The sequence below is a fragment of the Ambystoma mexicanum genome, chromosome 5p, assembly GCF_040938575.1.
Source record: "Ambystoma mexicanum isolate Mex_15411 chromosome 5p, UKY_AmexF1_1, whole genome shotgun sequence".
Taxonomy (NCBI): Eukaryota; Metazoa; Chordata; class Amphibia; order Caudata; family Ambystomatidae; genus Ambystoma; species Ambystoma mexicanum.
The window spans coordinates 1335229200-1335254791 of NC_090930.1; the positions used below are offsets into that span (position 1 = coordinate 1335229200).

The following is a 25592-nucleotide window of genomic DNA, read 5'->3' on the forward strand; positions in this document are numbered from 1 at the left end:
CTCAGGCTTCTCCAGCACGAGACAACGGTTCCAATGGTAGTTCTCTGTGTGTCGATGGGCAAGTCTCGTTTCCTTAGAAAGTCTCTTGCCTTCGGGCCTGAAGTGTTCAAACAATTAAACAAAAGTTCCTTTGCCAAATGAAAGTTTGTTTCCAAAACTCAATATGGGTGATGGTTTTACCCCTGGGTCCCCCTCTTTTGGGCTGACCCCTTTTTCGTATTGTAGTTTCACAATTTCCAGTCGGTAGATGGCTTCACCCCTGGGTCCCCCTCTTCTGGGCTGACACTTCTCAATTGTACTCCACAAATCGTAATGTCTTTTACACAGTTCCAATACACACTGTTTCTTGGGATTCTAGATTCTGCCCCTTTTCTGGGATTTGCTTCCCGGATAAAGCTCAATATGGGTGATGATTTCACCCTGGATCCCCCTCTTCTGGGCTGACCCTTTACATATCATCTCAATGGCGTGGTGACAACTTTTCACCCCCAGACTCCCCTCTGCCGGGCACCAACCCCTCTCGATTCTTAGCCTCCTTTCACCAGGTTTACTATGGCTCTCGTGCAAGGTGACAGTGGCTCACCCTTAGGTCCCCCTCTTCTGGCCGCTGACCCCTCTTTACTTTCAAGGTTCTCTTTTATATATAATTCAGAGATTCCACGGTTTGCTTCCCTTTCTTTCAACCAGTTTATGGATCAAAGACTTTCGATTGTATGGGGCTTTTGCACAACCATCTCGTATGACCACTTTGAGTTCCTTTGGCTACTTCCTATGGCCTTCTGGTTTCTGTGGTTTCTCAATATGGGGCTCGACTAGAGTCTCTCAAATTAGCACCCAGATGGTGCCTCTTTCCCTCTATAGCTGCCCCCCCTTCATACTTCTAATAGTTCTTTTAGAGTTAATTAGCTCTATTTCAAAAATTGCCACTTTGCGATTCACATTCAATACAACCCGATCTGATCGGTTCTCCCCTTGACTCACCGGATGTGATGCTTCACCTGGCTTTCGGTTTCTTTGCAGTCAAGGCCGGTACCACGGGCCATGGGAGTTTATCGGCTCCGCCTTATCAGTATAGGACACTTAAGACACTTGTGTTATTGTTCACGGTCTTAAATTCTCCTCCATGAAGGTTGCACGGGTCTTGGACAAAAAGCAAAAGGTCACTTCTCTCCTTTACCACCCCCTCGCTTCCCGCTGCCTTTCTCCTTCTCATGAACTGCTGTGTGGTAGCTGTCTCAATGTGCTGTCTGCCGTGTTCGCCTTTCTTCTCTTGCTCTCTTCTTCTCTTGAAAGAAAAGGGGCATTAGGTATGTGTGATTTGAGTCAATTTCCTAACTTTGCCAGACCCTCGGGTTAGGACATATCAGGTACACAGGTTTAACATTAGGCTGCTGTTTTGGATGTGAAACAGTATTCGTGTAACAGAAGGGGTGCGGGAGGTTGGAGTGCCAGAGTATCTTAAGGGATGGGATAGGGAAGGTTGGTGCAATGAACAAGAGTGACTGGGATGTAAAACAGAACAGACGGGATCGTGAAATAAACAAGGGGAATTATGGGAACTGTAGTATGTTACCTGAGCAAGTTGAGGTTGCAGCAAATGATAATCAAACAGGGATTCTGGGGGGATCGTTTCTGGTTGTAACTGGGTGTTGATTTGCTGCAAAGGGATCATTGGATCCGGGCAGGAGGGATTGAATGGAAGGAAGCGGGGCAGATGTATGATAGCCTATAAATTCTTTAGGGAGTTCACCCTCCTCTCCTTCTCCCTGGCTTGTGCCATACGCGTCACCCTTGGGTTATTCCCTCGAGGATAACGCCGGGCTCTCCAAACCAATGAGCCTTTGTCGCTCCTTTAGCTTTAGGGTTGTGATTAGAGCGGATCCATCCTTCGTTGGCCGCCTGATTGAGAGCCTCTCGAGGTTTGCTGTGTGAAATACCTTTAGCTATTTCACACAAGGTAGGTATTTCACACGAGGCTGGTGAGAAAGGGAAGACTTTTTGATCTCGCATGCAGCACAGACAAGGTCCTCTCGCACTGGCTATAATTGTACTTGGAGCTTTGGGTGCTGTGATGTTATGTCTTCGCACATTGGGTACAATAACAGCAGTGGGTGAGGTCACCTGTGGCAAAAGGGGGTCATCTAATAGTATTATAATAGGTTATAACGGCACCAGTAATACTTATGAGATGCAGCATCTCGTGGATATTTTGGACACTGTGGGTGTCCTCTCACACTGGTTATAATGTGAGCTGTGTGTGTTGTCTCCTGTTGTATATGATATGCCTTCTCACCCTGGTTATAATGGGAGCTGCGGGCGTGGTCTCCTGTGCTACTGGAAGGGTGTCTTTAGGCTAGTTTTCAGCCATAAGATCTACGAGTCATTTATATATCGTGGCATCTAGTATGTGGCACTGGCCCATTGCCACTCAATATTGACATGTTACACTCCTGTGATCTGGCAGGTAGGTAATCCATTTCTGCTTTACTGGGCCAGAGGATTTGCTCCCGGAGCACAGGCCGCCTGACTGTCCAAGGTTATGTGCACATATGTAAAAGCCTGCAAGTTTGATTTCCTTAGACATCTATAGGTTTTTGTTTCCAGTGCACGGCCGTGCCATACATATGTCCGACTAGATGTCAATTTTGAGCCATTTTCAGGGCTCCGAAACGTATCGGTGCCCATTACTCCCTGCGCCGACTTTGGAAATGGGCCCAAACGGTGGTATCAAAACAACTGGCATCAGAACAGCCGCGCCAAAATGTCCTGCTTCGATTGATGGGATCAAGTGTTTTCACTGTATACACTCGCGATAATACTGACATCAGTCATGAAGCGCTTATCTGACCATCATAGACCGACTGAACACCCTGTCACACTCGGAATACATAAGACAACGCACACCCCACGCCAAAAATAACAACATCATGAAAGACACCAGATGAACACGTAAAGCAAGCCTTTGAGTTTGGTGAACACACCCTGCTTATGATGGTCCAGCGAGCGAAGGTAAAGGATAGAAAAACTCCTAGAACACAACTAGGGCATATGGGGTACAAAGAGTGTGCCTATAACCATACAGTGTGTTGGCAAAGATAGGTACCTTTCTGAGGAATCCAGATAAGAGTTTTGGTCCTGGCTCAGCAAGACGACACACCATGTAATTAAAGGCACATTCTTTCTACCCCATATGCCCTAGTTACAGGAAACCAAATGTTCTTTGAATCTTTGTCAGTGACATTTAGTGTCATATAACCTGGGGGGCTTGACTTTTCTAGTTTGGTGCATTAACATGAATGCTTTGATAGTTTTAGCTTTCTGATTAAATGCACCCGAATGACTTCTCTAATGTCATACCATTCTAGGAAACAGGAGTGTAGGCATCCTCCCTGAGTGAGGGAAGATGGTGGTACCACTTTTTGTGCAACGGAAGAAAAGGAAATAAATAGGAGCCCTGCATAATTAGTGGGCTCGGGAACAGCAGTGGTTGTTATTTTAGCTTGTTATTTTAGCTTATTGTTTTTGTGTTTTTATCGTGCAGGGTGGAGGCCCGAGAAGAGGCATTGTTATCCTTGCAAGCATGTCTTGGGCCTTTTTCCCTGGTGGCTGTATTTATTTCTGGTGTGAGCGTACAGGGGCGTGTCTGCACACTTCATGCTCACACAGACTGGCACTTCCCTCCCCCCTCTCCCTCGCACTTCTTGTTACTGCACTTGCACGATCTGTATGTTACAAGTCCTAGTAGGAGCATAATTGGTATCTTTCTCCTCTCTTCCCCCCACCCCTTTTTGTCTTGTTGCGCATTGTAACACCATTTGTTGCATATGCACCTTACAAATAACCAATAAATAAACAAATATGAAGTAAAAAACGTGCCCCAGCGTACTAAAACCCCCACAGAAAACTTGCCTGTTACAACTAAACCTTTCACTTAAAATAAAGGTTTCCTGAATCAAAAGTTCCTTGAAAGTGAGTTGTCAGAATAGCTCAATTAAATGGTGCAGTGAAGAATATAAACTTCCGTCCCTTGGGTGGAAAGTATTGAGGGTAAAATATCTAACTTAAAGTGCTTCCCTAATTAACAAAAGTTAAAAAGAGGGTTTCTCTTATGGTTTCCTCAGATAAACCAACAACAGGCGTCTTACATGAAGCAGTCAAACTGGGACCTGTAGTTTCCTTGTAGGTGCAGGACCTCTTAGGTGAGGGATCAGCTGGGTCCTGTACTTTGGATCTCTGGGCCTCATTACGACCCAGGCGCTAATGGGTTAATGGCGCCGTTAACCTATTACCGCCTAATTACGAGGTCCCTTTGTGGGACCCGACCTGAATGGCTGGTGTAGACCAGCCGTTAAAGTAGGGACCCGCAAAGGGACCTTGGTGCTAATTACGGTGCCGCAATTTGCGGCACCGTACTTAGCGCCTTCCCCATTCCCATTGAGCCCTATGGGGCAAAAATGGGAATGGGGAAGGGCCATGGAGGAAGGGGGAATTACCGCCCCGCCAACCTTGTAATGGGGTGGTAATTCCCCCTTTCTCCATGGCGGAGTCGGTAACTTACCGGCATGGACCCTGCTGCTAATAGCACCATGGTCTTCCGCCAGGGTCGTAATGAGGCCCTCTGTCTCTCTCTCTCTCTCTCTCTCTCTCTCTCTCTCTCTCTCTCTCTCTCTCTCTCTCTCTCTCTCTCTCTCTCTCTCTCTCTCTCTGTGTAACTCCGCTTTCCTTCTTAACTACCTTCCTTTTTTTTTAAATGTCTTTATTAATTTTATTCAAACCAAACAACAATACAAACTAAACTTGCAGTGCAATTTATAACAATTCCAATAAACACATTTAGTTTTTAGTCACTGCTCTCCCAATCCCACCCCCCTATATGAGACTGTTTGTTCTTCGCATTCAGTATCTGCTTGGTGTGGCAGAGTTTCGCTGCCCTCGGATTCTGTTGGATCTGATACTTCTCTGAACATTTCCGCTATCAATGATTTCCATGCCATCAGGGAGCCCATTTCCTACTCCCCACTCATGCTGCTCGTCTCTTGCCATACCATCGTTTCAGCCTCCGCCCATTTCTGTAATTCTTTCCACCACACCTCCACCCGTGGTTTGTGACACTTCTTCCACCCCATGGCTATCCTTCGTTTGGCAAGCACATATGCCAAATCTTTCAATTTTCCGACATGTTTAAATTTCGGTGATCTGGGGAAACCACCCAGCAAGCAGGCCCAGACTGTATCTATGACGAGCGTGACCCCTTTCTCCTCTAGTTTTTGTGCTACTTCACCCCAGGAGCATTCAATTACCGGGCATGCCCAAAACATGTGCATCATGTCGGCGTTCTCCTCGTCGCACATAGGACACGCCTGGCGCCCAATGTTTTTGAACTTCGATATCCTCAGAGGGGTCATGTATGCCCTGTGCGTTATATATAACTGTATTTGTTTCAATCTGGCATTTCTTGACACCTTCTTGTGGTATCCCAAGGCACGTTCCCACTTCACATCCTCTATAGGGGCTCCCGCTTCCGCTTCCCATTCCGATCTTAAATGTACCAATTCCTTCCCGACCTTAGACATCATCATCTCATATAGTCTAGAGATCTGATGCCCCCCCTCCGATATGTCATATATTGCCCCAATAATAGCATCTGGTTCCTCTCTCAAAATTGTTTCAGGCCACGTTTTCCGAATCTTCTGCACCATTCTGTGATACGTAACATATTGACCTGTATGTAATCCCGCTGCTTCCCCAAGTTCTCCAAAGTCCCTTATGGTCCCTTCTTGCCAAATGTCCTCTAACGTGACCAGCCCCACTGATTCCCAGTAGGTCCTGATAATCACCCTTAACTGCTTATCCCCCCCGCCAGTGCAACCAACCGTATCTGCGGGGAGCATGGGACAGGGTCTCCCATCATCCGGCAAGCTCTACATCACATTTTCCACCCAGATATCATCATCCCAGGGCGCTCTTTCATTTCTGACTCGGGCAACCGGATCATTTCCGTTAAGTAAAATGGAGTACAGTTCTGCCCAAACAACCTATGTTCAGGAGTCTCTTCATCAGAGAGCCACTTGGCCACATATTGCAGTTGACCCGCTACAATCTTAATTACCTTCCTTCTTTCTTTTTATTTTCTTTTTTTAATATTTTTTTATTAATTTGATTTAGTTGATACACAACTTTTCAAATATTATGGACTAAATACAAAACAAATTCAAAAACTTATACAAAACACTTAAAAAGCACATAAGAAGGACAATTTCAATTTACACTTACATCTCAAATGATTTTTAAATCCAGACACTCCCATAATAAACCGGTCCACTAATTAAAATAAGCCCAATCACAGGCAACATACACCAGAATAAAACAAGCTAAAGAAATACCACGGTACAGAAAAACACCCAAGGGAAGCTTTGTCATTAGCTTTGAATCACGGATCTTCACTAAATACCGGGGCTTCATTTTAACCTTAGCGTCCTACAGGTTATTTATCCTGGTGGAAGTAATCGCTCCTTGGAAGCACCAATCTCAAAAATTGTACTATTACAATCCACACTCTTTCTCTTGGGGTTGTGTTAGGGAGAATTCTCTTATAAAGGCTAATTTCCCAAACCTAGTGAGTCCCCCAGCAGCTTTGCTGGATTTTTGGGGTTTGTTATTTTCTCCTGCTAAGAGCGAGATTCTTTTCGTCCCACTCTTAGGCATGATTTGAGGTATGTCTTTGACTTTTTGTGTGCTTATGGGCTATGTTGTTTTTTTTACTCCATAGGGTATCATCTGTTTTTGTGTGTGTGTTACACAGCACCCTCAGTGCAGTAACACAGGGGTGTCATAGTGACCCCCAAACATGGACTCCATACCCTGGGACTGACTACTGTCTCCCAGGGCATGTAAAGTCACCATTGACTTTACTAGTCCAAAATTGTGAACAGAACCAGTACAAAGCATCATATTGTGGAAGTACTGAAAGGGGTTCATTTGATTGCCCCTGGGTCTGCTTCCAAGGGGGCACTGTTCAGTCCCCCCTTGTCGAGTTTCTGCCTGGTGGCAGTGGTTACCACGCAATATATTCCACCAGAATATTTCCTATGGGATTTTCCCATTGATTTTAAACGCACCACTTTGTGGTGCAATGTTAAAGATACCGCCAAATGATTTATTCAATATTAAATCACCAGTTGGGTCTTTTTGCCAGAACTCTTTTCTAAAATGGCGTTCGTGTCCGTCTCTGTAACTCCAACCAAGGTCGGGCCCTTTGTTCCACTTTTTGGTGGCCTTCTCCACAGAAGCCCTCCAACTGGTGCCACTCTGTCTGGGTTCCACAGAATGTGTGGGTGGGGGAATTGGCACCCTGGACGGCGTTGCCTTAGCAACTCAAGTCGCACTCTGTTCTGATTGGCCCAGTGGTGAGCCGCCCGGCTCACCACTTAGCATGTTTGAGTGACAGCTAGGCTGTTGAATGGGGTTTTTTCTGTATAAAAGCAGGGCTTTTGGGACTGGAACTTCAGAAGTCGCCACAGGACCTAAGAAATACAAAGAGGGGAGAAGCTGAGCCATCTGCAACGACGACACCACCGGTGGAGCCCTGCTGCAACGACCTCACCACTTTCCCGACGACAAGAGAAGATCTTCTGCTGGAAGAGTCTTCTTCCTCTGAGCTGGTGGGATCAACAAGTTCGCCATTTCACCTTCCAGGATGTCTCTTGGTTGAATCACCCGTGCCAAGCACCCCGGCGGCCGGATAGCCAAGGTGCACCACTGTGACCGTGAATACCAGGAACGCACCTTTTAACCTACAAACTCTGCGGCTGGTTTCTTCCCTGGGCAGTGCAACGACTCCATGTTTCCTCCTCGACAAGATCCTCTCTTCCCCTGGTCAAAACCACAAACTGCAACCGCTGCCAGGAACAACTGCCACCGCTGGAGCTTCCCCAACTTTAAAGGTACTGTGTTCTACCTGGCCTCCCTTTCTTCGGTTTGCTCAAGGTGACCCTTAAATCCTTGGCTTTCCAACTGGGCTGGCTCCCAGACCTTCTAACTTTATCTTTTGAACCACCCCAACCTCTTTTGAACATTTCTACAAAGACTTGAATGCATTTCGCAACTGTGTGATCTTGGGCAGATTTCACCTTGCTCCATTTAAAGTGGGCCTGGCCTATGAACTTTGGCTCTACAATAGACTCTGCCTTCACTAACTTGTTTGTGTCTCTTAAGTGTTGGGAACTGTTTTATCTTTATGACCTGGCTTTTATTTAATTATTGGAGTGCCATCTAAGTTACGCGCTCACCTTAGTTTTGTCAAAAAGTGGTGTTTTGACTTAGACTTGTCTAATAATTGCTAAGGGAGGTGTGTATACTTTTCTGATTGTGTTTTGAACTTGCTTTGATTAATAGTGCTAGTGTATTTTCTAAAGTGGGTGTTAAATAAATAATGATATACTTTTGATACAAAGCTCTGGTCAGTGTTTGCTTGTTCTACTGTGTTTTTGGCCCTATTGTGTATCCTCTGTATACTGCCTAAATCTTCTTGAGAGAAGTCTGACTGCTCAGCCACAGCTACCAGGTAAATCTGGGTGGTACAGACTGCTACCAATTGGGTTTACTGCTTACTCCTGTAGACTTAATCTTCTTGCAGTGGTCCCCAAGGGAACTGCACAGGATTCTGCCTAACAGGTTGAAAACATGATTTGCCATTTAAACTCTCCAGAGCAATAAGTGTGGAATACCAGTAAATTCTGAAAGCATTTTTCCCGTACCAACCTTAGGGACGGGCATTCAACTAACAAGTGTTGGAGGGTTTCCTTTTGCCGTACATCTTTACAATATCTACAATAATTCAGGTCTAGAGTGATCACTTTGCGCCTAGACAATATATCGCACGTACCCCATAGGTTAAGCCTGACCCTTAAGAACTCAGCCCGGATAACCGGCGATGGAGCTTTCGCCAAGTATGGGGCCAACACTCCATAAGGTTTTACACCAAAAGCCCAGATGTTAAAGTCTTTATAGTGTATACACTTAGATAGAGTCCCAGCCCAGTCGGCTTGATAGCGCTTCACTTTAGTGCGATCTGGATTCTGAAGCAACAGTTCAAGTGTTACATTTGCATCCACCATGTGTGTCGTAAATCTCCCCCCGTCTCACCTGGGATCGCTGCTTGCTCTGTTCCGCGGGAGGATTCCTCTTGTGGATGGATCGGGTCTTGTATAGGCTTGCTCGAGTCTCGTCCGGCTCCAGAGCGCGTTCAGAGTTCCAGGAAGGTCGCATTTCCAGGATGTCCAGGAAGAAATTAGCGGTCGCTAGGGTTGAGGATTCCGGGAGCAGATTTAGAGGGAAAAGGTGGAAGGAAGGAAGAAGGGACCAGGAAACTAGGAATAGCGGATTCGCCGAACAGCACACACATGTCTAGTCACTACCTAATGATAGCGTTGAGACGCGCAAGGCCGTGGGGGCATGGCCAATTTATAGAACGTGCCGTGTCCAACGTAAAGGCTGGTGCGAGGCAAGTCACTTGGCACGGCCATGTTGGGAGTAACAAGGAATACAAGCCCCATCGCGATAAGGACCAGGAAGTCCAGAAAGGGCAAGTTCTATGGGTCATGACAATGTGATTCAATACATATTTCAACCATTTCCTCGGGAATGTATTTCTTGATTTTAGCAGGGCCGAGGCTAGAACATCTAAAACTGTGCCAGTGTTTACCCCTAACATACACTTGCGTAACAAGGCACTTGCCTGTGCCTGCAACGACAATAGCCCCAGTTTGTATCGTATCAACGCAATCGGGACCGCATTGGGCAGGCTTAAGATCTCCTTCCAGTACTTTGATTCCAAGGCCTCCCAGGAGTGAGATTTGTCTAAGACCATGCCCTCAATACCATACAATAAAATCGGTACCACTTTCATTTTATAAAAATCCACTACATGTTTTAAGGAGAATTTGCCGAATTTATTGATTAAAATTCTGGACTGGGAAATTAATTGGAGTAGCTTGGTGTGCCTCATTAAACTCATGTCCCCCAAACTATGTCTATTAGTGATTTTGATCCCCAAATATTTGTAGTGGGACACCTTGTCTAAATGAATGCCTTGGATCGACCACGAATGCAGGGGAAATGATCTCCTGATTGCCAACGAGGGGCTGCATGATATTACTTGCGTTTTACCAACATTAATAATCAATCTGTTTTCTGAAGCATACCCCCCTATTCTTGCGACTATTCGCTGAAGACCTTGCGGAGTCTGAGACAATAAGACCAGGTCATCCGCGTACATTAAGTAGGGGATCTGCTGTTCACCAATTCTGGGGGGGATCCCCCATACAATCTGCAAATTCATGCCCCAGATCCATAATAAAAAAATGAAACAAAAATGCTGCCGGTGCGCAGCCTTATTTTAAACCCTGTTGGGTTGCTATTTCTGGTGACAGCTTGCCATCTAAGGTGATGCAAACCCTCATCGATGTTTTAGAATTGAACAGAATGATTAAAGACAATAATGAAGACGGACACTCGTGTGCCTCCAGTTTTCGAAACAGCACATCACGATCAACGGAGTCAAATGCTGCTTTGAAATCTATAAATCCCATATACAGGGGTTGAGATCTTTCTGCCTTCTGTGCTTTGATCAGATTGAGGAACATTATGTTTGGAATTGTACCTAAATCCTTTACAAACCCGGATTGCAATGGGTCTACCAATTTTCTGGCCTTTACCCAGACTTGTAAGTCTATCAGTATTAAACGGCAGTACAGCTTTCCTGGAACATCAAGCAGAGAGATGGGTCTGTAACTGCTTGGGTCTTGTCCATCACCTTTTTTATAGATGGGGATAGTGATCTCTTGTGTCCACGTTTCTTCTTTCTTTCTTCTTTGCCTCAAACATCCTCGGGGGACCTGGATTGTCAGCCCTCTCCTCTTCCGGGAATCATTGCATTTGCCCCTCTTACTCTCAGGGGTCCTGCTTTTGTCCTGGTCTCTTTACCAGGATGTTAGCAAGGTTTTGCCTTAGACTATTACCAGGCGGGTCTGCTCTTTCACCTTTCTGTCTGTAGGGTTACTCTCCTTCGCCCCCCTGGGTTAGTCAGTTTCATCAGCCTCTTCTCTGGCTTCTCAAGCAGGTCAGCTCTTCTTCTTGTTTTGGTTTAGGTGGGCTGCCGGGGTACTCTCCTTCTTTCCCCTGTGTCAGCTAGTCCCCCGAGCCCCTTCTTAGGCAGGTCAGCTCTTCCAACCTTTCCGGCTTAGCTGAGGATGCAGGGGTACTCTCGTTCTTCCCCCTGGGTCAAACAGTTTCCTCCAGGCTCTTCAGGCAGCTTCAAGGCAGGAAGTGCTACAGGGAAAAGCCCAAGCTCCTTCACCCAGGCAGCAACTCCTTCTTCAGGATACAGCTCTTATTCATGCAGATGCATCTGGAGAGAAGTACAGGGAACCTGTTCCTGACTGAGACAAGTTCAGAATGATCTGTCTCTGCTTTTATGGCCAGAATCCTCATACTGTTGGCTGTTGATAGGTGGAAAGTTGGGCTTCTATTACTTCAATTGTACATTCACTTTATTTGCTTTTTGCATTCTTGTTTTAGCATGGGCTCCTTTTAAATATTATTTGTCAGATCCTTTGGGCTCAGATTTGTATTTTTAGTAATTTACATCAACCTGGGTATCTCTATTAGGATTTGAACCATCTCTCAGAGCAGAGGACACCACCCTCTTGGCTCCCGTTGTTCCAGCACAGGCATGCCAAGGGGTGGATATGCATTTGTTCCTCCACATGTTGGGTGCTGCACCACTTCTGTCACCATCCCGCTCCAGATGGCAGCGCTGGTAGCACCGCCATGGAGCCCCGGGTAAAAGTCTCTTGTGGGGATTGCCGCATTGCGATTAACACACCTTATTGTTTAAGCCATCCTGAGACCTTTTGTTTACAGTATTCCAGGACTGGAATTGCCTTTTTAGTTTTAGATAAACCTCTAGCACCCATAGGTGTTAATCCCAACCACATCACATCTATATTAAATCAAGTTGAAGTAAATCTTTTGTGTTGGATGTTTTGTCAGTTTGGCACTCTCCGTAGGATAAAAGGCCCCATATGGATAAGGCACTGTCTCAAACTGAGTCGAAGTATTGCCCTTTGAGTTCCCAATAATAAGAGCGTTAAACAGTTTTTCCCAATTGCCCCTTCAGAATTCCTGTGCTAAACATTTTAAAGAAGAGGACCAACTTTCAAGAAAAGGTTTTCTTCTTCAGTTCATCCTGGAAGAAACTTATCAAAGTTGGAAGACAACTAAGGTAACTTGTGTCCAGCCAGTACACACTCAATAAATATCCAAGACAATTAAAGGCACACTGCAGATGCAACATCGCCTTTGTCTCTGCTAGCTAGATCGTAACCATCATCCTAGCCCCCTGTGCCACCATTGATCTCGGAGAGCACCAATGAAATGTGTAGGTACACGGAGTAGCAAATCCTTACATTTCTTAAAATTTAAGATCCTGTTTCTAGCAAATAAATGTCAGCAATTACTGCAATGTGTGTTAATTCTAACTGTCAATTTTCGGAGCCAGCAGCACAATTCATTTGGAACATTTATTGCAATTATTTGCAAAGCAACATTTTCCAAAACCACGAAACCGCTAGTTGTAAAAGGCCATGCAGAATTGCATTTGTGTACTAGCGATCTTTTGTTCCAAGTACTGTGCTTATGTTTGGATAGTCCATTTTTTTGATGATGTAACGTCTAAATGAATGCCTAATTTTTTTTGGGATTATGGTGAGTTCTGTTCAAGTTTTAAGTGATCCTCTTTGTGATTAGTAGTAAAAATAGTACAAATTAATGTTGTCATGCAGTGCAACACTTCTGTCATTACATCTATTCGTTTAATAACTTCTACTAGTGGTGTCTGTTTTCCCTCTAATAGACTAATGTCTAGCAAACTATGGTTGCAAATAAGCCCCATAACTCTACCTATCCCTTTCAGTACATGCTTTGATTAAAGGTGTATGTGGTCTGGAAAATCGATGATTAAAAGCTCTGTAAGTACAAGGATTAAATAATTAGATTATAAAATGTAACTGTGTCCTTTTGGATTTCTCTTTGTTGTAGGTTTCCATCTTTACCCGCCCATCCAACAGTTTTCACTTGCCAGCTGATCCGTCTGTCCCTATTTTAATGGTCGGTCCAGGAACAGGAATTTCACCATTTATTGGTTTTCTACAAGAAAGGTATGTCTTGTACCTTAATGCTGTTTGTCATGTCTTCGGAATTAGTATACAGTGATGTTATTTTTAATGTTATTGGAGAATTGCTTTCTTTACTAATCATTAGATATTCAAGCTTACATGCTAGTGTAAGGAGAATGTGATGAATCTAGCAACATCATCACTGAGTCTCTGGAGGGAAGCTTCTCTTACGTGGCCAGGAAAAGGACATTGACACGAATGCGAGCAGTGCTAATAAAGGGTTGGTGACCCAATATTTGAAGAGGAGTTGGTTCTACAGAGCATATTTTATATGGTATTTATTTTGCACCTACTGCCATGTGTTATGACTTCAAACTGCTGTAGGTTCAATGGCCCTTAGGCAGACTGCAGTCTGAACATACAGTCAAACAATCACTCAACAGTTCAATTATTATTAATGGACCGGACTAGTGTATTGCCAGTTTGAGGCTGTAGAGTGAAGTGTGTGTGGGCAAGGCACAGTGAGCGATGTCGGGGACTCTGTGACAGCAGCTGTACCAAATCCTTTCTATAGGGAGGTAGGGGGGGGTGCGCTGAAAAGGTGGGAGGCGGTACAAATCAGTAAAACTACCCCAGAAACAGATGTCCTACAGTTGTGGGCTCTGCTATACATGACATGCAGAACACATAGACGATGAATGGGATGCAATCATAGCAAAATATCATGCACAGATGTCAAATAGTTCAAAGATACAGTAAAGCATATTTACTTGTCCGGTGATATTTAAGAATTTCTTGAGCTATAAGCCATTAATGCCAAATAACTGGTGTCAGTTGTATGTGTGTATAATGTAATATACGTTTATCTGAGATTTGTGTATGGCCTTAATATTGTGCTCATGGACTCTGGCACCTCATGTGTCATTATCAGAGACCACAATTCATTAGACAGTTGGAGCGATTAGATGCATGCTATTATAGAATCCCCAATTACGGTGAAGGCCCAACCACCAGAGGACAAATAGCGCAAGATGGCTCATAACAGCACATGCATGTTGTTACGGCGCAGCACGCATGTCGTGTCGAAGAGTGTGCACCAGCTAGGCCGGACAGACCCCACGTGGAATTAATCTGCAGATCACAAAGTATGCTGCCCCCGAGGAGGAGCAGGCTGATCCCAGTGGACTCTCCCAGTACCTGGGTCATCGATTGATGAGCAATTTCTTTGAATTTGTGAACATATGTTTGTTATTTTTGGGTGGTATTTTAGCTTGTATCTATAAGAATAGCTTGTCTTTAGAGGGACTTGCAAAGATGATGGCTGCCCATTAACTCAGAGGGCATGATCACATGGCCTTTTGTTCTGGGAGTATAATGTTTTTTTTTGATGTGTTGAATGAGGCTTCCCCCACAGTGCAGGGTGTCAGATGACAGCCATGCCTAAATGTGCACCCCAGTTTATGGAAAGTTAAAATCTACTTGTTCTGTTAACTTAGAAGTAAGAGATCAACACAAAGGTGGCATGTTGATTGATTACTACACACATTTATTGAAACATGAAAGGAGGAAAAAGAACTATCCCTAACTCTAAGAGGGGATTCCCAGCCTTAAAAAGGAGCTGTCAGAATGTCTGTAGCTAAAAAGTACACTGTCCTGTGTCCAAATCCTACTTCTATCCATTACACTTATAAATGAACTAAACTGGATCACTCTCTTCTCGGTCCAGATGAATGACTCCCTTCTTCTGGACGAACACAGTTCTGAAGTAGGGGGAATGTCTCTCTTCACCTGATCACAATCCTCTTCTTAGGAAAAATAAACAAAGTTCCAACCAAGTCACAAATACCAGGGGGAATCACTCCCTTCCCATGGTCTTCTCAGGCTTCTCAAAATGCCAAGAGAATGACTCCCTTCTCTTGGCTTTTCACAATGTTCACAAACACACCAGGGGATATGTCTCCCTTCCCCTGGTTCTCTCACAGCTCTTTGTATTTCCAAGGGAAATGTCTCACATCCCCTGACCTTTCACACACAGCCAACCTGGTTCACTATCCTGCCAGGTACTGTGACTATGAAGATTAAGGATGATTGTTTTCTCTCTTGTGGGTGCAGGACCCAGCGCCGCAATTCCTCTTCCTATTTCCGGTTTCTCTTCCTTCTTGACAGACCTGGTTTGCTCTCCTGCCAAGCACTACCCTTTTGAAAAATGTATCATAATGTTTCTTCACTGCTTTCAGGGTCCCAGAACCTATAGTGTTGGCTTCTTGTGCCCCTTTAAGCTTTGCCTCTCCGGTCCCCAGTGCCTGTCAAGCAACATGCGTACCTTAGAGCATGGTCTGTGTAGTTTTTTACTCCTCCTGGGTCAGCTGGGGGACTTCTATGGTTCTCATGTGCTTGGCTCCTCAGCCACCACTGTCTTCCTGGCTGCATGGTCTCTTATCCCTGTTCTTCCCAGGGTTCAGGGACACTTGGTGCTTCTATCTGCCAGCTTCCCTTTCGGTCATTCTGCTTTGGATCGTCTTTGGATCTCCCAGCTCCCTTCGCAGTTCCCGTTCTCTGTCGGTCTTTGTTCTACACGGGTCCTTGCTCTCGTGGTTCCTCCTAAGAGGATTGGCCGCAATACAAAGTCCTTCTTCCCTTTTTATATCATAGTTGGAATTAACTGTTCCAGATTGTCTGTTCTGCTCACTCTGGTTCCGCATGGTGCTCCTTAGCACTCTGTACCTCTTCTTTGTCTCATTACAATTATGACCAATCTGCACTGGGTTAGAGATGTTCATCTTCGTTGCAGTTTTGCAATGGAATTCACATGGGTAGTCACTACTCTCCTTCGTCTCAGTATAAGGCAGCAAGGTGGAATAGTCTACCATACTCAGATAGATTGAGGTGTGTGGAACTGTGTTACCCTTCACAGTGTGAGAGGATAAGGGAGGTAGTAAAGGAGTTGGTTGATACCGTGTTGTCCCTAACATGTCCTCCCCTGTCTCATAAGGGTCTCTCCTCCCCATGTGATCCTCCCATGATGCACCACCCCTAGGGGGACCTTTGAATTGTGGCTGCACCGCCCTGACCCCATGGGAAGGGTCCCGCCCAATGGGAGAAGGGACGACATCTAAGAGAGGGACGACATCTAAGAATTTGTGACAATATCCGCAACTTTGAAAATTATTCTGTAGGCTTGACAGGGTTATTTACTTCTATTGTAATGACAAAGTGCAAGCCTTTCCCATCAAACATTTCAATGGCTTCATTCTTTTATGCTCAAAATGTTATAAATAATAATCATTTTGCAATTTGAAACACGGCCAATAAAATAAAAAAATGGTTCTCTCTGAGGCTTCATTTTGAACACATAACATTTCAGTTTATAAAATGACGCATGAATACATGGGCTGGTGTTATTTTCAACATTAATGTTTACCTGTTTTGCAATTGGCGCTGGTTTTCTTTAGCTTTCAGTGCATTGTTCCAATGTGACAAGGCACCACTTTAAATGTTTGCAGACAATATTCCAGTTTGAAATGTACTCTTGTGTTTGCCAAACTCTGCTCTCTTTGTCCCTTTTTGTCTCTAATGGCAGCATGCAAGTGGTGAGAAATGTTAATGAATAAAGCAATGCATTATTCTGTTGCCTGTCCAAGTCTTGTTTTAGATTCATGTTCATTCCATAAGGCGGCACCTATTCACTTTCATTGCCCCTTGCTTTAGTTGATTGCTATTGTGATCCATTTATGGTGACAAGAAATTGGCTGCTTTTGGAGAAGATTTATATCTTGATGAGGAATAACTCATCTCTTCAGCAAAGGCCTTCATTAGAAGGTATTGGATACAGTAGGGAAGGCAGAGGCTGAAACAGTTTTTTTGGTAAAGCCCATTCTGATTGGCGGTAAATAAAAAAATGTGTCCCATGCTACAGACTACTAGAAGAAGAGATCTGTATGGTGTTCCCACACAGTCATGTTTTGACTGCTATATAGTGTAGCAGTGCAGAGGCTAAGTGTGCTGACTTATGCTTGGCTTTTAGATGCTGCGAGAGTGCTCATCTGCCTGTGTGTGTGCGCTTTTGAATGTGGATGCTGGTGATGTCATGGATGGGCTTGGAATGTTAAGTGAATGATGCGTGCATGTGTGACTGAAATGTTCAGGAGTGACAGTTCAGAGATGCGCTGCTTGAGAATGGACGTGTTTATAGGTCTGTGCTTTGGGCTGGAAATGTTACTTACCTGATAAGATGACTACTTACCTATTACTTGACCTACATAAAAAAAATACAACCTGAGCCTTAAGTCTCATAAGTGGAGTTAGCGTGTTACATTGCAACACGTTGGCTTCCTGTTGTCACTGTGGCAGCCGTTGACTAGATAGGTATTTCATTCTATCAGAGCATTTCCCTTTAGCTGATACTCTACTTGTAGACTTTAAGCTCTGGAAGGTTTTCTACAGACCTACCACAGGAAGATCAAAACAATTTGGTTTTGAACTGGCAGATACAAGGCAAGTACATTTTGACATGTTTGGCACAGCCGTTCATCATTTATATACTGTAGTGGAAACATTTGCTCTAAGAATGTGAATATCTGGCCAAATAATCTCTGTTCCAAGTAATCAGGAAATTATGGGCATTCATTTGCTCGTGATATTATTAAGCACTTTCCACAGTCATAATGCAAGTAGTAAATGTTACCTTGGTGCTCGCAGGTAACATGCCGCTGAAACTCTCAGATTCAAACAGCACTAGTTCTGCTAAGCATCACTCCTTCTCTGAATCCCTACTCTTCTGGGAGAATGCATTTAATAGACCCTCCAAGAATTACTTATACTTCTCAAATGTGTATTCCTATAAATGGATCCGTTCCCCTTACCATTAATTACGCATTTTTCTTTGTTTTCTTTATGAATATATGCTTCAGTGCCATAAGGAGAAACCGGTTAGTGTGACCGGGTCAGAGTGCTGAACTTGTCATGGGGTAGGGCAGGGATCCTTCTCAACATGGGGCAGGAGACTCACCAGGACAAAAGCCTGATCCAGACCTGTCCTAGATTCAGGAAGTTTGATCTAGAGGGGCCCCAGTCCCTGAACCTGTCCCCATGTACCACAAATGTCTCTTCTGGTATTGCTCTTTAACTCCCAATGTCGCCCAGTACATTTTCTGGCCTTGGCTTCAACTTCCAAAATGCCTCTGGGAACAACAAAGAAAACCTGGACCAGAGCCAGGAGAGTGGGATCAAGCACAGTTAGGGAATAGACTGAGAATCTTCCTGCCAAGCAAGAAGGAGACAGCCAGCACCAGACCTGACCATCCCAAACAGACCCGAGGCCAATCGGGAACCAGCAGAAAATGAACTGAGAGGCAGAGAAAACTGCAGAGGGACAGGAGAGACACAGAAACCTTCCGCAAATCAAAATGGCAGCAACACTCACCGATACCTGCAGAAAGCCGCATAGAGAATAGGAAGCCTGAGCGCCTGGCTGTTACCACACCAGAGACTGTTTCTGAAGACATGCTGGAATAGAGGGAGGGGCTTAAAGTTTTTTCAGGCCTCTCACCTTTGTGGCATAGCTTATGAAATGAAATGAAATTATATTTTATTTATATCGCGCTCATACACAAGTGTTTCAGAGCGTGACCTGGCAAAGGGAGGGGAACAGGGGAGAACAAAAACCACAATCTTACTAGGACTAGTGACATTAAGAGTGTGCAAGTGCATTGGAAAGGGAAAAGGAGGAAAGTGCATGGAAGGGGGAGATGTGGAGAGTGCGGAACAGAAGAGAGAACAGAATAAATATTAATAAGTTAAATAAATAAGTAAAAGCTATATAGTGTTAGTGCAGCCAGCAGGTGGCAAGTGCTAGGTTAGTCAGATAGGGTAAATCTGATAGTGCAGAAGAAAAGTGGACGGGGACTGTATGGGTACAGATACAGACCCCAGTGCAAGTGGTGACCCGGAGGCAGAGCACGAGGGTGGCAGTGTGAGCAGTTACCTGGGCCTGAAGGACAGAGGATGGCCAGGTGCACGGTGCCAGAGAGAAACAGATCAGCAGGGGAGAAAAAGGGAAAAGGCAGAGCCGAAGTGGAAGGTCTTGAGGTGCTTCCGGAACCAGAGATGGTTCTCCTCAAGTTTCAAGGTGGCAGGGAGAGTGTTCCAAAAGGAGGACCCTGAGGGAGTTAGAGGTAGAGGAGCGATTGGCTCAAGAGGGGAGATATTTATGGAGGGATAGTTGAAGGTATTTTGGACCCAGGACCCAGAAAGCCTTGTGGATAATGCAGAGGATTTTACATGTAATCCTTACATCCACTAGGAGCCAATGGAGGGATTTCAGAGCTGGAGAGATACGATCCCAGGGCTTGAGGCCAAAGACAAGTCTTGCAGTCCTGTTCTGAATTAGTTGTAAAGGGCGAAGAGTGGAGGCAGGTAGATTTAGAAATAGGCTGTTACAATAGTCTAATATGGAGAGAACCAGAGATTGGGAGACAGTGAGCTTCCGAGGGAAGGAGAGGAAAGGCATAGTACCTCTGAGGGGGTGCAGTAAGAAGTTAGATTTTTTTTAGAAACGTCAGAGATTTGTGAGGAGAAGGACAGTGTAGAGAAGATGATCCCAAGATTTTTAGCCTTGCAGTTGGGGGTAGTAGGAGGGCCAAGGGAGGCCAGCCAGAGAGTGAGAGGAATAGATGGTGAAGGTGTACCAATGAGGAGGATCTTGGTCTTGTTGTCATCTAGACATAGATCATTGGCGGCACACCAATTTTGAATGGCAATTAGATGGTCACAGATGAGGGAAGGAGAGGAGGTGGCTGAAGGAAGCCTGAAAATGAGTTAAATGAGTTGGGTGTCATCAGTTGGGGGAAATGACAGGCACTGATTTGTGTATAAAGTCAGGTGAGCACTGCAGCCAATGCAAGACAGGGGAAGACAGAAACACCAGGAAAACAGTATAAAAGGAGACAGAAGGAGAAGTAGAGTGTGGGTTGTTTGGGTGCGGTCAGAGAAGGTGAAAGTGGACCGAGAGACAAGACAGGGGATTGATGGTACTAGAGAGCTGGTTGCAGAATTTGAGCAGAGTGAGGTATTTGTGAGGGAGAGTGGAACCAAATGTGTGTGGGTATTGTAGTGCAGTATATTATAGAAACAGAGGGTATATAGAAGGTGTGCAAATGGAAAAGAAAGAGATTACATGGGTGATAGGAGGATTAAGGGAGGGAGGGTAATAGAGACCAAGGGATTGGGGCTTACAATGTACAGAGTGAGCCCAGCCATCAAAATTTACACTAACTAGTCTGCCCAGCATTTGTTTGTTTTTCTTTGCCAGCTGTTCTCATTTGAACCCTGTAATTCAGGGGTTAGCCAATAAAAAATATTTGCCACAATGTTCAAAATTTCCCACAAGCCTTATTCCTTGGTTGAGTGCATTTTGTGCAAATCTACAGCATCCTGCTTCTAAACAACAGTGTACAACCCATTGGCAGACCATTCACCTCGTAGTACATTTCGATAAAAAAAACTTCACAGTGCACTTAATTATACTGCACTATCACTATTTCAACAGGGCCATGCTCACAATAAAAGCATGACTGCGTGGAACTGAAGTCTAACCAGTGCTGAGCCAAAGAGGCAGTCATGTACTTCACCATTTTCCATAAAAGAGTGCTGTCCCTCACTGCGTACTAAATGACAGACATCTCCCCTTCCCCACCCTATTTGCCGCCATCCACATTCACCTTTGAGAGTCTATTCCTGACTACTCTTGCCACTAGGCTTGGTAGTCCCAGAATTACTATTATGAAGATTGTGGGAAACATTGAATGTACTCCCAGACAGTGAAAGCCTATACTCTTCAAGGCTTTGTTTGAGCACATCTTGAATCCATCACGTAGCCATACACTACAATTTGTGATATCCTGTATTAATCCCACATTCCACGAAATTCTTTGTTCTCCACAGTCACCTTTTGAACGTACTCTTCAATTTACGCAAACTTCTTTCACCTTACAGGCTTATTGGAATACCATGAACACAACGTTCACAAATACTAGCCCTCTCTATTTTACCTATTAGTTTGTCTTTCCTTATCCTTTATTTGTTACGCCCTGTTTGTGCTCCTCGACTAACTCTGCTGTTCCCTTTCCTCGCAGACTACCATCTGGAAAGCCCTTGCAGTGTGCACAGTTTTCAAACACATAAACTGTATAACATAAAGGAAAAAAACTTAAAATGGTGGCAAAATGGAAACTGAAAATGTTGGTACTTTTTCAAGGACTCACAAAGATGGCAAATTCACATTTGTGGCATACATGTACCAGAAATTGTATTATTAAAAGATTTTCCAGGTATACAAGCCACCCAGATCACCATTTCTCTTGCATAGGAGTCAGTTTTGACCCAGACTTTTTCAAGCCCATTCTCTCCACCTTGTCTGGAGGATGGGCCCATCAGTGCTGATCTTTGGATGCTCTGGTGTTAGCTGTGCTGGTTTGTAGCCTGAAAGATTCCCTCGCCCGCCTCCAGTTCTGTGAGGTGGCACTAATGTGGTATAAAGACCTGTAAAAGCAACAAAGCATGTCATTACCTTATGTTTATATGCAGGGGTAGCAGAGGAGCTTGGATAGGTAAGGGGAGGTTGACCTCTGAAGGGGGAGAAATAGGGCTACGTGGAGTGAACAGAGATTTGCAAGATTTTATTTGAAGAAAGGTCATTCATCAAGTGTAGGAAGGAGGGGAACAGTCTTATCTGCGTTGGTAACTTGTTCCAGCAACAGGGTTCTCATCAGGAAATGGCGTGTTTCAGGTTTTTCCCTCTTGCTGTTCTTTGTTTCCAGTCTGATAATGTGTGCCTTCTGGTGGTGTGAAGGCCTCTGTAGATAATGAGTTTCTTTTCGGGGTAGAGTGGTATTTTAGTTGAGTTTGTGGAGGAGCGCAAGCTACTACTATTTTTCTTGGGACCACTTGCCGATGATTGTTTTGAATGAGAGTTCAGTCTATAGTATAACAAAATGATCTGGATAAAAGTTGAGGCTTGAATCCATCAAGCTTCATGTCCTTCAGCCAATTTTGGAATTTGGCATGCTTGGTGGGGTTTCCTAGGAAAATGAATTTGGCATTTGTAGAGTTGAGCTTCAGCTATACGCTTGACATCCAGAATTGGGTGAGGCACAGATAGTGCTTGAGTCGATGGATGTCCCTAATGCAATTGATCTTTAGGAAAAGCTGTGTCTCATCTGCTTATTGGTGAATCTTGATGTCGGTATTGGCAAGGAGCTCCCCAAAGATTCCAAGTAACAGATAAAGATGACTGGTCAAGATGGAGCCTTGTGGATCTCTGCAGATTACTGAGCAGTGCTCTGATCTTTTGGGGTTAATCTGGATGAGTTGGTGTTGGAGAGGGATGAGGTGAACAACTGGAAGACTCTTCTGTCGAAGTCCATATGCGTGGTGAGGATCTTGAGGAGTTCTTCATGGTCATGTTGAGGGGAATTGGTAAACCGGGGTCCTCTCTCCCCAGGATGCATAGAGCATCAACATTAACCTTGATGGTGGCAGTAACTGTGCTGCATCGTGCCCAGGAACTGGAACTGGAACTGGATTGGTGTTCCCGTAGGAGATTGTGTTTAGTGATCCTTTTGTGGAGCTGAATGTGCCCTCAATTACATTGCTCTGGAAGGGCAAATGCATGATGGGGCAATAGTTGGCCAAATCATCTTGGTTGAGTGTGTGTTTCTTCAGATGCGGGGGGTTCACATTTTCCGTTCATCTGGGAAGATGCCTTGTGTGAGGGTGTGTTGAGAAGTGCTGTTTATAACTTCCTATTGGCCCTCTAAACTGCTTTCCATTGACAATCAACTAATTGCAGGTCTAATCTCTGGTAGAAGATTGATTGATATATCTCCATGGTTAGCATTTACATTTCTGACTGAATTAAGAGCTTCCTAGCAGTGTGCACACTACCATGGTGTCCGATTTTTACATCTACCAACACAACAGCTAGTAAATCGGAGCATGTTTTGTGGCATTTTTTTCTCATTTTATAGAACTGCACCATGAAATTACATTGTTCAGAACACTTTGTGAAAGAAAGCCTTTCCCTTTGCCATCTACCTCTGGTAGGTGGCAAAGGGAAAGAGCAGTGTATGCCTCTTGGTAGTGAAAACCCGATAGTTTAAGTAAGGAACATGGTTATCATTCCATACCCTCTGAGTTGGATCCCTTAACTTTCACTATCATAAATCCATACCCTTAAATCTGCATTTAGGGTCCAGGGATAAAGAAATGTCACTTTACTAATTCTGTCTGTCCCCGCCTCTGCCTTTTGTTACCAACATTCACCTTCTCACATGTCATACGATTGTGCTTTGTTTAATCAGCCAGAGTGAAATTAGATCATGTGAATATGTTTATCAGCTAAATCTCCATCGAATATGTCACATCCTGCTATCTCCTGGCATCTACTTTTGGACACTTTTCAATAATTGAGTATTCTGGGTTGACTTTATCCACCTTAGCGACACGAACCGTGAGTCATATTTGATGTGCTTTGTTCTACCAGCCAGAGTGAAATTAGACTGTGCAAATATGTTTATCAATTTAAGCTTCATCGAATATGCAACATTTTGCTTTGTTATATCTTTGGACATTGTTAAATCACAGAAATGCTTTGTATTACAGCCACAACAATAATGTACTGCACACTGCAGGTATTTTTCCGATAAGTAAAGTATTTGGCAGTCGTGTTAGACCGTTTGCATGCATATTGTAAGATTTCTTCGGATATGTTAGTGTACATTGTCATCTTTGGATATTAAGAGATTTCTTTAAATTGAGGATACAGGATTGTAATAGAATTCCACATTGCTACTGTAGGTGCACATTTCGGTGTTGTGATGTATGTGAAACTATAAACAATGCGAGACTGTGAGGAGGTCACCCAACCTCTGAGGCTAATACGGTCTCCTTTATTAGGGTATATGCACTACATGTACTTTTGTTGTGCAAGGTATGAGACACACCAATAGTTATCAGAGATCGCCCATTAGAGCCTAGAGAATAAAGTGTGAATGCCTACATAGCAGTACCACACCGAACTGGAACTAGGGACACTCTTATTCTCAATTGTGAAGCCACAACCCACTTAGCATGTGTTTCTCCCTTTCCATAATACCTTAATACACGGACAGGAATGGGGCACCCAGCCGATTAATTACTGGCAACTTGACCATCCACCTGTCCACGACGGACCTTTAGTTACATTAATAGCGATATGGGAATACACACCGCATAAGGGTAGAGGTGCCCACTCTCAATGGGAACGTGATTCTGTATTTACACGACCATCAGGGCACAGTTTCATTTGTGTACCCGCCTGCACAGACATAAGTAGTAACGCCGCCATACAGACCGAGAGATAGCGCCATAGTATTTCCATGACACCCTAACATGTCCCATACCAAGATGGCTGCACGGGCGATTGGGCACTATTGCGCATGAGTTTGTCTCTTAGCAACCATATAAACACTCATTTAGTGGCCAAGGCACCGTATAGAAGATCGGTGCGCGATTCACCACAGGGATACTGTGGTGAGTCTGGATGCAACTAGATGGCAACCCATTGCAGAGAGTTAGACTGTGTATAGTCCATGCGGGTTAGAAATGAACCTTCGATGATCGTAACGGTAGTATGATAATTTACACACGCGTGCCACTCATGTAAACACAGCATTTGGGTAAGCCTGTTTATTCTCTGTAGCTTTGGGTTTACACACCTAGAACCTCCACAGAGATATCTTTAATCATTTGGCAGTTTGTAGTGCAATACACATATCCACGTCAATAGACACATTCAGAACAAAGTACATTTAACGTGACAAATTGAAACGCACGCCAACCAGACCGTCCTCACTTTTTATCTGTAGAATACGGTGGTGATTTCCACATACTACACAGTGGCAAATCTTTACCTTTCCCGACGTGCCGCGTCAAGGGATAAGATGGTTTAGTAGACTTCCAACTGTGCGGCGGGGTATTACATCGCAACAAACAGAGACTTGTGCTTATGGTTTCAAGACACCGGATTGCAGTCGATGATGTTTAGAAATACGCACAAGGAGACTGAAGTTTAGTCCTTATATATGCTTTGAGCGAGTTTATAGTGATGCCATACCATTTATCGACCCTTTACTGAATATAGCCCTACATGTTACCTTGTAGGTGCACACCGAGACCCACACTACTGAACACAAGACGAAGGAATAATAGGCTCTGCAGCCCTGAAGAAGGATTTGGGAAGAATCCGAAACGCATTGGCAATCACTAATCAGACCATCATTAGTGTAGCATATTAGAATGTTAATGTCTATACCGATATGGGGAATTTGCAGAACTTTGATGATGTTACACATGTTGAGTAAAGCATGCAATGTATGCATG

The 25592-nt window shown here is 44.3% G+C and overlaps 1 protein-coding gene across 1 annotated transcript in view; it reads left to right on the forward strand.

The window, feature by feature from the left end:
* Positions 1–25592, forward strand: part of MTRR (5-methyltetrahydrofolate-homocysteine methyltransferase reductase) — a 983610-nt gene that overhangs the window by 783677 nt on the left and 174341 nt on the right. Inside the window, exon 12 of the mRNA XM_069613725.1 lies at positions 13099–13217. Within this exon, the coding sequence (XP_069469826.1) occupies positions 13099–13217 (119 nt within the window). The remainder of the gene's footprint in view (positions 1–13098; positions 13218–25592) is intronic.